This window comes from Anabrus simplex, chromosome 2, assembly GCF_040414725.1.
Source record: "Anabrus simplex isolate iqAnaSimp1 chromosome 2, ASM4041472v1, whole genome shotgun sequence".
Taxonomy (NCBI): Eukaryota; Metazoa; Arthropoda; class Insecta; order Orthoptera; family Tettigoniidae; genus Anabrus; species Anabrus simplex.
Genome location: NC_090266.1, coordinates 468,141,943 through 468,155,275, shown reverse-complemented (window position 1 = coordinate 468,155,275; position 13,333 = coordinate 468,141,943). Strand labels below are relative to the sequence as shown.

General features: G+C 41.3%; 1 protein-coding gene across 2 annotated transcripts in view; it reads left to right on the top strand.

The window, feature by feature from the left end:
- The window catches only part of PlexB (plexin B), a 1,268,238-nt gene that overhangs the window by 1,099,921 nt on the left and 154,984 nt on the right, over positions 1–13,333 (top strand). For both annotated transcript variants that reach the window (XM_067140856.2, XM_067140855.2), the window contains exon 7: positions 857–1,222. In XM_067140856.2, coding sequence (XP_066996957.2) covers positions 857–1,222 — 366 coding nt within the window. The remainder of the gene's footprint in view (positions 1–856; positions 1,223–13,333) is intronic.

The following is a 13,333-nucleotide window of genomic DNA, read 5'->3' as shown; positions in this document are numbered from 1 at the left end:
AATAATAACCTCATTGGAGTGTCTGCCTTACAAGGGCTACACTCGGCTAGAAATAGCCACACGAAATTAAAAATAGTAATAATAATGATAATAATAATAATAATAATAATAATAATAATATCGCCATTGTGGTTTCAGAGCACACATTGATACTCTATTCCCAAGGGTCTTATGTTCGATTTCTGGCTCTGCTAGATATTTAAAACCGAATTCGAGAGCTAACTCTCAATAGGTGCACCCAACCTCGTGAAAGCTATTCAGTAAATACGAGTTGAAACCCCAATCCTTCGTCATTCTCTGTGTTATTTATTGCGGTTTCCTACTCCAAGATCAGGCAAATGAAAAGATGGTACCTAACTTGAAGCCATGACCGTCTCCTTACAAAATCCTAACCTATACTCTCTTAATTGTCGTTCCTGAAAGGCCCCCATTGGAACCGGAGGGCGCGACCACCGGGGTGATGACCCAATCTCCCTCTCAAGTTGTCAGATTGTGTCCAGTTCCGGGAAGGTACATAAATAAATACGTAAATAATTTTTATCAGTCTTTAAGATATGCTGGAATTTTGTCCTGAAAAATGAGTATCGACACGAAACTCCCGTTGAAGCGTTCTTAAATTTAGCTGACTGTGTCGGGATTCAAACACGCAACGTTGATGTTGATGTAAAAGGACATGCTCAGCTCTAAAATGGATTAATAAATATGTGAATACTATGGTAGATTGTGAAGTGGATTTATTTGTTGCACGATTTTGTTGTGGCTTGTGATAGCCTTATGGATTTGTTAATGTTCGAAAGAACGTTGTTTTCAGTATAGAGCACCATAATGATTGTTGTTCATTTTTGTGTACTTATAGGTGCAGTTGACGATCCGGACGCTACCAGAGCTGCCCTCCGGCGCCAAGTACAAGTGTGTCTTCGGCGCCGCGGAGCCCATCGACGCGACTGTCACAGCTTTCGGCTTGTCTTGTCCTACGCCTGCAGTGGCGGGTCGGCCTGGCATCTCCGAGGCGCGCGACCACGTGCTAGTTCCTTTGTCCGTACGTTCTTCAGAGACAAACAAGGACTTCGTGAGTCGCAATTTCGCCTACTACGACTGTGGGCGACACACGACGTGCATGGAGTGTGTCAAATGTCAGTGGGCCTGCAACTGGTGTGTGTACGAAAATAAGTGCACACATAACACTTCCACCTGCCAGAGAACGGTCATCAGTGGCGAGAACGTAAGTACCAGTCTACATACAGTATTAGAGCTAGAGGTTTGCATGGACGTATAGGTTGGATTATAACCTCATAAAGACACTTTGAAATAATAATAATAATAATAATAATAATAATAATAATAATAATAATAATGACAAGGCTCCTTCGCTGAATGTTCAGCGTAGCGTCCTTCGGTTCACTAGATCCCGGGTTCAGTTCCCGTCCGAGTTGGGGATTGTGTGTTTGTGTTTGTCATTAATTTATACACAGCATACAACACAACCCGCAATAGAGAATACATCCTTCCAGATAGTGTTTTGCCATGTTTATTCCTGGGGGCAAAGATGCATGTGCATTAAAAAAACCTCTCTCTAGTTCGTGTCAAGGTTATGAAAAATTTGAGTCCATGACCTGTAAAGGAGTTCAAGTTGAATGTTATTGTTATAATGGTCATATCTAGTTCTGTGAGAACAATCTTGGAATTTAACACCAATATTTATTGCCTTATGATTTCTTTGGAGTGATAGGAAATTTCAACTGGGCAGTTTTCGAACTTGTTTTGGTTTCTTTCCTTGGTTTCAAATGGTGCCCATTCGCTCACAGCGGAGTTCCATCAGATAACGTCTCCCTCAGGGTCACAATGAAACGAATAACGAATCCTCTGAAATGCTCGGTTAGAAATGAGTAATCATTGCATCAGGCAAAAACACCTACGCTTTCTTTTCCTTTTCAACACGTATTCGTGTTTACACATCACAGTTGATTTTCAAGACAATCTTTAAACGCAACGCGAACCATTTGTCCATCAAATTTCCTAACCCCACTGCCCGGCTCCATAGCTTAATGGTTAGCGTGCTGGCCTTTGGTCACAGAGGTCCCGGGTTCAATTCCCGGCAGAACCGGGAGCTTTAATCATAATTGAGAAGCTTATTTCCAAAAGGTACCAAATCCAAAAAGTAATATTTTAGAGGAGAGAGGAAAAACGCCCAGAGTGTAAAATTTCAACTAAAAATTCATTTGAGCACTTTTATTATGTTCAGATAGAATATATGCATTGTTATACAAATTATTTCTGTTTAAGCTTTTGCGGTTTGGGAAATATTAAAAGAAAATGATGGATTTGGTACTTTTTGGCACTGAAACTCTAAATACCTTCACCTAAAAGACATAAATATCACTGCAGTCTTCAGAATCTTCGATAAAACTGACTATATTTAGTTATACAATAATTAGATTTAAGGTATTTACAGTGAAGGCATAGGTTTTTTAAATAATATTAAATAAAATTGAACAAAACAATGAAAATAATGCAAAGTACCAGTTCTGAACTTAAGGAATTATGATTGTGGTTTGTGTCTAAAGAACATGAATATAGTAAATAAATTGTGAACCAGACAATGGATAATATTATCCAGTACTAAATGTGAAATAGTCCGCCTCTGTGGTGTAGTGGTTAGCGTGATTAGCTTTCACCCCCGGAGGTCCGGGTTCGATTCCCGGCTCTGCCACGAAATTTGAAAAGTGGTACGAGGGCTGGAACGGGGTCCACTCAGCCTCGGGAGGTCAACTGAGTAGAGGTGGGTTTGATTCCCACCTCAGCCATCCTGGAAGTGGTTTTCCGTGGTTTCCCACTTCTCCTCCAGGCAAATGCCGGGATGGTACCTAACTTAAGGCCACGGCCGCTTCCTTCCCTCTTCCTTGCCTATCCCTTCCAATCTTCCCATCCCTCCACAAGGCCCCTGTTCAGCATAGCAGGTGAGGCCGCCTGGGCGAGGTACTGGTCATACTCCCCAGTTGTATCCCCCGACCACGAGTCTGAAGCTCCAGAACACTGCCCTTGAGGCGGTAGAGGTGGGATCCCTCGCTAAGTCCGAGGGAAAAACCGAACCTGGAGGGTTCCTTAGAAGGATTCTCAACTTTCCTTCGACCGATATTCAGGAGGCTTAGAAATGTATCTCTACACATATTGACAACACCACAATCAATTCTAGCTTTATATTTAATTGTCATTTTCTTCGAAACACGCGTACATTGTGTCTTTTGATTAGGCCTATGCCTTTCTGGTGATACAACATCAGTATACGAAGCATTTTTTTTTTTTTTTTTTTTTTTTTTTTGAGAAACAGCATCTTTATTCTCCCAGAAGGCACCATGAAACGCTACCATTTCTTGTTCTGTTAAATCATAGGCTCTACAAAACTCACAGACATTGTGGAAGCAAGCAATTTTTGGTTTAACACTCGTTTTACTCTCGTATTTTTGCACTCTAGTACGCGTCTTCTTCCATTTATCTGGAGCTAATACCCTCTTCCTCAGGAGTATCACACACCGGGCGAGTTGGCCGTGCGCGTAGAGGCGCGCGGCTGTGAGCTTGCATCCGGGAGATAGTAGGTTCGAATCCCACTATCGGCAGCCCTGAAAATGGTTTTCCGTGGTTTCCCATTTTCACACCAGGCAAATGCTGGGGCTGTACCTTAATTAAGGCCACGGCCGCTTCCTTCCAACTCCTAGGCCTTTCCCATCCCATCGTCGCCATAAGACCTATCTGTGTCGGTGCGACGTAAAGCCCCTAGCAAAAAAAAGGAGTATCACAGTACTCATATGACATATCTGAGTCCATACTTTTGAAAAACAAATAGCACACAGTAACAAAACCAACTTCGTAAGAAAACCGTCACTTCACGTAATGTAAATATAGCGCGGCCATTTTGCTGCTGTTCACGTGACCCAGAAATGACCTCTCATTGGCTGCATGGATACGGTACGTATTGGCACATTCAGGCCACAGGATTTGGTACCGTACTTACTGGCATCAAATGAAATTTTTAATGCCCTGTTTGATATGGATTTAGGTCGTTTTGGCTATTTCTTTTTCTTTCATACGATGGAGCTACCTACCAACGTACGTTTTCCAGCATAATCTCAATTTCGATTTTATTTTTTTTTGATTTGGTACATTTTGGAAATAAGCTTCACAATTGGTTAATTACCCTGGCACGAGGACTGGGTGGATGTGTCGTCTTCATCATCAGTTTATCGTCATCACGACGCACAGGTCGCCTACGGGAGTCAAATCAAAAGACCTGCACCAGGCCTCTCCGGAGGCCACACGCCATAACATAACTGACCCCACTTGTCTTGCAGTCGACCTTGAGTTGCACTCTAAGACAATACAGTATATACATACTAGCAAGATAACTGTTCTTCGCTACGGTATTATAATGAAATTTATAATTGAATGCTTAACGTTTTATATATAATCCGCCGAATTTCGCGATCTAAATGGTTTTCTGAGAGAATCAGCCAAAATTCGTGATCTGACTCGTTTTCTGAGAGATTATGGCAAAGTTCATCCTATTTTTCAATCTTTCTTCCATCAATTGATTTCGTACTTCCCGGGCTAGGTCCAGGCATTCCACCCGGCCAGTTGGGTCCCTAAATTTTTGCCATCTTTTCCTATAATCATTTTTAATATGGATAAAATCCTTGAGGAGATCCGGCATGGTGACGTCTTGGGTGCCTTTGCGGTACTGAACCCGCGGCCGGACTGCAGTCATAGTCATTACCCGGCCAGGACCCGTTTCCAGCGCGGCCCGCACATTTTGACGATGGTCCAGAACATTATTATTATTATTATTATTATTATTATTATTATTATTATTATTATTATTATTGATGGTCTGGAACCCACAGCAAGATGCAAGACCGCTACCTGGCGGTAAATTACGTCCTCTGCCGTTGTCATTGCTGACAATGTGACCAGCACCATCGTCGCGCGTAGGCACGTGCGCGAGATTTCTGGCGACACGAATGATATACTTCCGTGAATTATTGACCTTATTATAGATGTGAACAATTGCACGGTCAATATCATATCGTTTATTTCAAATGTGTTTAAATTTTTATTTATATGCCAGGAGAATCTACTGTAATCTAACTTTATGTACTCCAAAGGAAAAGTTGGTTCTTGAAAACGAGCTCAGAAAAGATTAAAAATGATCATTTTATGATCAGAATAAGTACATTATGAACAGTAAAATCAATTGGTCTCAACTCCTTTTTCACCCCACTGCCGTTAAGTTGATTCCCCCCCCCCCTCCCCCCCAAAAAAGAAAAGAAGGCGTGTTTCCTTATGTTTAAAGGAGATTCCAAATACCAATGTTCACGTCTGTTACCTTCAGTTCTGAGATATAAGTATCCCCATAAAAATAATTCACTTTTTTCACTTCCTTTCACACTCCTTCCCCCTTAATTGAATTTTCCGTTAAAAATACTTGTCTCCTTAATAGTAAAGGATCACCGAGCTCGATAGCTACAGTCGTTTAAGTGCGGCCAGTATCCAGTAATCGGGAGGTAGTGGGTTCGAGCCCCACTGTCGGCAGCCCTGAAGATGGTATTCCGTGGCTTCCCATTTTCACACCAGGCAAATGCCGGGGCTGTGCCTTAATTAAGGCCACGGCCGCTTCCTTTCACTTCCTAGGCCTTTCCTATCCCATCGTCTCCATAAGACATATCTGTGTCAGTCGACGTAAAGCAAAAAGCCCCCCCCCCCCTCAAAAAAAGTAAAGGATCTTCTAAATACCAATTATCACGACTCTAACATCTTCAGTTTTTGAGATATGTGTCCTTTTCACCCCCGCCCCCAAAATGATTTCGCCCAAAAACGCTTTTTTCTTTGTTTTTAAAGGGATCCAAATATCAATTTTTACGTCTGTAACAACTTTAGTTTTTATTAGATTTAAGTATCCTCATACAATTAATTCAACTAATTTTTCACCCCGTTCATTAAATTTTCTGAGAATACGTGTTTGTTTAATTTTAAAGCAGATTCCAAATATCAATTTTCGCGTCCGCAATATCTTTCATTTTTGAGATAATAGTATCCCCATACAAATAATTCAACTAGTTTTACAATTTCCCTCCTCCCTTTAGGCGGATTTCCGAAAACAAAAAATACGTATTCCTTTATTTTTAAAGGAAATTTCAATGTGAATTCTCCCAAGACGGTAGCATAATACGTGAGGTTGAATCAAGGTGCAACAAAAGCAAATGCAGTGAGCTCGCAGTTGGAGATAACGAAGAGTCTGCCTCCGTAGCGTAAAGTTTAGTGTTATTATCTGCCGTCCTCGGACGCCCGAGTTCGATTCCCATACTGCCAAAAACATTAAGAATGTCAGGAGGGCTGGTATGTGGTTGAAATGGTACATGCAGCTCACCTCATTGGGGGTGTGCATGAAAAGAGCTGAACTACCTCGGGATGAGGACACGAGTTTACTTTTTTTAATAACAAAGAAGTCAGCTTTCGGGCGAAACTGTCTTTACACCGGTCTGACTTTGCTGTAGCCATCCCCACGGTTAGGGGTAGCGTGCCTGCCTCTTATACTTTATTTATTTATTTATTTATTTATTTATTTATTCTCCAGATCTACATAATGTGTAGGCTATATGATCCATTAATGGGGAGAAAAAATAACAAGTCTGACCTAAACCAGCTCACAAAAGGAAAAGGAAAAGAATGCCACCATATAGGCAGACACATGGACAAAACCATATGTTATAATAATAATAATAATAATAATAATAATAATAATAATAATAACATGGCAATGCCTGCCTCTTACACGGAAGCGCCTGGATCTGAGGGCTGATTCGAGGTGAACTCATCGTCAGTAGCGGTGCTAAGAAGCTCGCCCCCTCCCCTCCGCAATAATTGAAAATGGGCCCCTCGTTTCCTGATAAGGAAAGTTACAAGTTTATTTCGTAGTTCAAGGTTGTATATTATTACAATGAATAGCAACGACGACGACGACGATAGTAATAATAATAACAATAAGTTACACAATTTTGTTTTCAAATCCGAAGGAATTAAAAGAATATATGGTACGAACACACACACGCACGCACACACACACACACACACACACACACACACACACACACGCGCACAAGAAATTCATATTCCATAACCAAAACACGCTGACCGTCACAATATTAAGAAATAATCTCGTTCCTAGGACCAAATAATTTACAACTCAATCGTCCATCGTAGGCCTTCTTAGCTATACTGACTGCCGAGAGTTATAAACCGGCTCGAAACTTCAGTATTTAGAATTTAGATAAGGAGGATGCCTTTGGTATTGCATCTTCGCTGACTACTGGGTTCTCAGAACTGGCTAATTACTTCAAAAGCCTTGTTGATTGTTGTGAGTGACAGCAAGGAATGGTTATTATTGGAACAGGCTGGGAAACACACATTCTTTCGGAAATAACTACCGTACTCCTATGGACGAAAGAAGCTCTGCGCTACGGTGGCCTAACTTTAGAATAACCCTCTGTAATACAAGTGATACCGTGTTATGTGCTGTAGCTTGCTTCATCAATAAATAAAATCACTCTTCAGCTACAGAAGTAAGAAACAGTCATGGACCCTCACAAGCCATGGGCCTCCCCCGCCCCACGGGGTCTGCGGGGACCTTATCGCCGCCACTGCTCATCGTACATGATTACAATAACTGAGGAGCTATCTGATGGTGAGTTAACGACCCCGGTCTAGGAATCCAACAATAACAGCTGAGAGGATTCGTCCTGTCGACCACATGACACCTCATAATTTGCAGGCCTTCGGGCTGAGCAGCGGTCGCTTGGTAGGATAAATCCCTTCGGGGCTCTTGTGCCATGGGGTTTGTTTTGTTTGGTTGACTTTGTTGTACGGGAGTGAAAGCTGGGTAGACTTAGGATATTTTATTCATAAATTAGAAGTAACATACATGACAGCAGCGAGAATGATTGCTGGTACAAACAGGTGGGAAATATGGCAGGGGGGTACTCGGAATGAAGATATAAATGCTAAATAATGAATAAAGTCAATGGATGAAGTTGTGAACATAAACCGGCTTCGGAGTCATGTGAGACGAATGGAGGTGGATAGTTTGCCTAGGAGAATAATGTACTCGGTCATGGATGGTAAGAGAAGTAGAGGAATTCCAAGGCGACGATGGTTAGACTCAGTTTTTAACTATTACAAGAAAAAAGGTGTGGAACTAAGCTATGACTCAGTGCCAGGCCCAAATAGAGGATTGTGGAGGTGCGTGATTAATTCACAGAGGCCTACAGATTGAACACTGAAAGGTATTGCGGTGTATAATGTAGATATCAATACCACGGGAGTGAAAATTGGTGAGCCAGAAATGTTACTTGAAGTCTAGTAGTAGTAGTAGTAGTGGTAGTGGTAGTGGTGGTAGTAGTAGTAGTATAATACTGATTTCGTATGGCGATTGCTAGCCTGTTGCAGACCTGGTAATGCAGATCCTCCGACAAGGGTGGGCGGAATCTACCGTGTGTAGGAAACTGCGTGGTATTGTAGTAGAGAATAGCGTTATGCGCGGTGCATGTGTGGCAATTATGCTGGGGATATAAACATCCAGTCTCTGAAACAAGGGAACTATTCATTTACGATTAAAATCCCCGACCCGGCTGGGAATCGAAGGCTACTACGCTGACCATTCAGCCAAGGAGCCGGACAGTGACTAATACTAACAGTATTCAGATGCAATGAAACTACAATTACGGTGCCAGTAGTTGATATGAATAACACAGCAAATAAACCGGTACCCTTCTCACCGCTGTTTCGAACAAATCAGAGCTATCTATTTTTTTCTTGTTGCAATTTTGCTTTACGTCTTATGGCGACGATGGGATAGGATAGACCTAGAAACGAGAAGGAAGAGGTCGTGGCCTTCATTAAGGTACATCCCCAGCATTTGCCTGGTGTGAAAATGAGAAACTACGGAAACCATCTTCAGGGCTGCCAACAGTGGGATTCGAACCCACTATCTCTCGGATGCAAGCTCACAGCTGCGCGCCCCTAACCGCACGGTCAACTCACTCGATAGCTATCTAAATATTGATGCAGTTTATTAACTTTGAAACTGTAAGTCAATGAAATGAAGTCGCAAGGGAAGAGTTTTACAGTTTAAGACTAATTTTGAGTAATTTGGGAAAATTCCAGCACATGTTTGACTTTATGTACAGGAGATAGCCAGTAGCACATTGTAACCTGCGTCTATCTACCTGGAGAAAGAATGAGACGAAAGAGGAAATTTCCTCCGATTGGCCTAGTTAATTTAGCAACCGACTGACACCCTGGAAATGGGGGGAAATTCTTAAATCTCTGCCACAGATGGGATCAAATATTGGTACTGTGTTTGCAGCTGGGGAGCAGACACGCTACCCACTAGTCAGCCATGATTCTGCTCAAATAAATACTTACTGATGCCCAGCATGTAGGCCTACATTTGTGAACGTTGTTAAAATCAACAGGGAGGATTTCCATATTTAAACAACTAGATGGATCTATAAGAATATGAGAAATAATAATAATAATAATAATAATAATAATAATAATAATAATAATAATAATAATAATAATAATAATAATAATAATAATAATAATAATAATAATAATACCTTATAATATACATTATAATATATATTATATAATTATATAATAATAATATTATAATTAATATCAATATAATTATATTATAATTATTGTTATCCTTCCTCGTTCGGGTGATGATGATATGATGATGATGACGACGACGACGACGTCGGAATACTTGAGTCAAATAAACATGATGTGAACAGTCTACGGATCGGATCATGTTGCATTAGCGATGTCGTAACCTGGCTTGTTGTCTCTGAGTTTGTTAACGCTAGCTATCCTTCCTAAAAGCTATGTAATTTACCAATATCATCCACCATACTTTGAAATGGCCCTTTTGCTCTCTGATCCACCAGTATTTATTGAAATCCCTGTCTTTTGTACGGGTGCTATTATTTTGTCTCTCTCACTGTCGATTTTTGAAAGGAGCTGGAGAAGTATGTGTGCTGAAGACCAGTAATTACTGAAAGAACCAATTGCCACAGTATTAGCCAGTAACATGAACTGGGCTTCGGAGCCTGCCTTTCACACACAATATTTTAAAATGTTTTAACATTACTGCTGTGAGTGTTAGTGTATTACGTCCACAAATATTTATTGAATTTTAATTAAGTTCGGGGAAAGCATTTGCACTCTTAACTATTTATTTTGATGCTATTTGCGGCTAGTCGAGAGCGGTTTAATCATTGGAATGTTGCGTGTTTGTTGGGTTGTTGTGTTAACCAAACAAGCAAGGCGTAGGGTTTCAAATGGCAGGGAGGCTCAGGCAGCGCGGGTGACCAACATAAAAAGCACCTGTTTGAACCTCAAGTCCGTGCTGAGAGGATTACAGGCCACATTTTACGGTTCTCCGCTCAAATTGGCCAGACATTGCCCCGTCCTTTAATAAGTTTCCTTCATGCACATTGTCTGGTTTCTTTCAAACGTAAAGAAAAACTGTCCGTTATGTGTAGTTATGGGATGTGATAACAGAAGCCATTTTGAGACTGTTTTCTTCTCTGTCGTTCATAGAATGTCACGATTTTTAGGTCCTGATGACAATATGAGGAAACTGGAATCCACATGCTCCGAACACTGGCATTCAAACAACTGCATGAGATGAAACTGCTATACTATTTACCCCTAAAGAAATAACTCCCACCAAGGTCCTTTTAATTTTAACCCCAGGGATAATTTGTAGTGAAGGACATAATCCGAATAACTTACTTTTACAGAATCGTGTGAGACTTGTAGCAATGTTCATTCTTTGGAAAGAACTTAATCATTTATTGAAATATATATACAGTAGATGCGGATGGATTCTATAACATGATATACAACTGTACACTATATGCATCTTCATTATAGTCCTACTCGTTGGCTGAATGGTGAGCGTACTGGCCTTCGGTTCAGAGGGTCCCGGGTTCGATTTCCGGCCGGGTCGGGGATTTTAACCTTCATTGGTAATTCCAGTGGCTCGGAGGCTGGGTGTTTGTGCTGTCCCCAACATCCCTGCAACCCACACACCACACATAACACTATACTCCACCACAATAACACGCAGTTACCTACATATGGCAGATGCCGCCCATTCTCATCGGAGGGTCTGCTTTACAAGAGCTGCACCCGGCTAGAAATAGACACACGAAATTATTAATATCTTCATTATAGACTGTTATATCTTCGAGAGGTCAGTCTGCAAGCCTCTGTTAATTAAATAAGCATCTCCTTTCTCAACCCTCTATTTGTAACTACCATTGTGGCCTTGTCTAGTTCTATGTCATTAATTAACATGAACTTCTTTAATAAAATTAATCGAGTCCAACCATCGCCGTTTAGTTCTCCACCTGATTCTGCTTACTTTCCACGTCCGAGTCATTTTTTTTCTTGGGTAAAATATCCTCTTTCATTCGCCTCATATGACCTCACCGCCGAGATAGGTTCATACGCACATCTTAATCCATCGAATTCATACCTAACCGTCGGCTATTTGCGAGTATCTTCCTGTGTATTTTTCTTGTTCAAATATAGGGAGACACGAAAAAGGAAATGTACACTTAACACAGTGGCTTAAAATTGCTGAGTCCCCCGTAGTGTAACCTGTCCACTTTTGCTCACTAGTCCTATGATTCCGTGCAGCTTGGTTCTATCAAGGTGAATGTCCCAAAATAAAATCAGGTTTATCGGATTTCACTACTCATTAAAAACAGCCCAGACAACCTTTAATATTTCATGTTAATTCCTAGTTCGACTCGAGTGATTTCATCATTGATATGACTCATACAGTCATTTACCTCCTCTATATTTAGAAATACATATACCATCTTCAAAGATGAGGCGAGTAACGCTCCGCGATATGCCTGGAGAGCTGCAACGTTCGGAGAATCGATATTCAAATCCCATCGCAGACAGCGACTAAACGGAGTACGGTTTATCGAGGGTATTTCCATACTCGCTCCAGAAAATGCTGAGATAATAACCTATTTCAGATTGTAGAGTTCCAGTCACTATCCTTGGCCTAAAATTTGCAGTTCCATTCACCGTCACAGGCTTTCTTCGTTAAGGCCACGAAGGTCTTGAAGCCTTCCACTGCTCATAACCTCGGCACTAATTGGAATAGTATGATTAGCCCTATGCCTGTCCGCCTTCCCCACCCCACCCCACTCCAGAAAATTAATATGCTACTCATTTTATGTGTAGGCTGAGTGAACCCCAGAAACTGAAGTGCTAGAAGTGAAAGTTTCATTTCTAAGTTTTTCGACTTCATGACGGGAAATCGGACCCACGTCATCCCGGGTGAATCGAATATGTCTTCACCACTTCGATTATCCAGAAACTCCCCTCTCCCGAACTCTTTCCATGATAGACGATGCAATTACCTCAGATTGTATCAAACAGTTCTTAGGGACACAGTTGAACGGGATGGTACTTACAGTACTTATCGTATGGCTTTTAGTACCGGGAGTGTCCGAGGACATGTTCGGCTCGCCTGGTGCAGGTTTTTGTATTTGACGACTATGGGTGACCTGCGCGTCTAGATGTGCGATGATGATGATGATATTGATGATGATGATGATGATAATGATAATGAAGTAGGGACAGGGTGAAACCCCGTGGCGGCATGTAGCCTACTCCTGTCGAAGAACACCAAGGAGTCTGCTGAAAGATTTACGTATCCGTCAACACCATCACCGTCACCATCAACAACGTAATTTGCCCTCACTCCATATGAAAACTGCGGAGAGCGTGGGGTTAAATATAAGCTTTTGACACGCAATCAAATGATTAGAAATTGTACCCCTGCCGGTCACCATTCTGATAGTGATTTTTTTTCGACCAGCAGGACTCGAACCGGATAACCACGGTGTCAGACCCTATAGACTTGATGCCTTAACGATCATGGCCAGCAGGCGGGCAACGGCGGAAGTGATCCAAGAACATCACAAGCTCCTTGAGTGAATCGGATAGATTAACGACAAATATACGGAATTAGATTTATTCATATCCAGATACTAAATTATATCAGAATGATGCGTAATGCATTAAAATAATAATTTGAATACATTTTTCTCATATGCTACTTCATATAGGCCTACTGACGCCAACAAAGCAAATGAATGCACAATTTTGCATTTGGAATGTTACGTGGAAACCCAACCATAGGGTCTCGACTTTCCATTTTAATAATCCTATCCTACGTGCATCATCA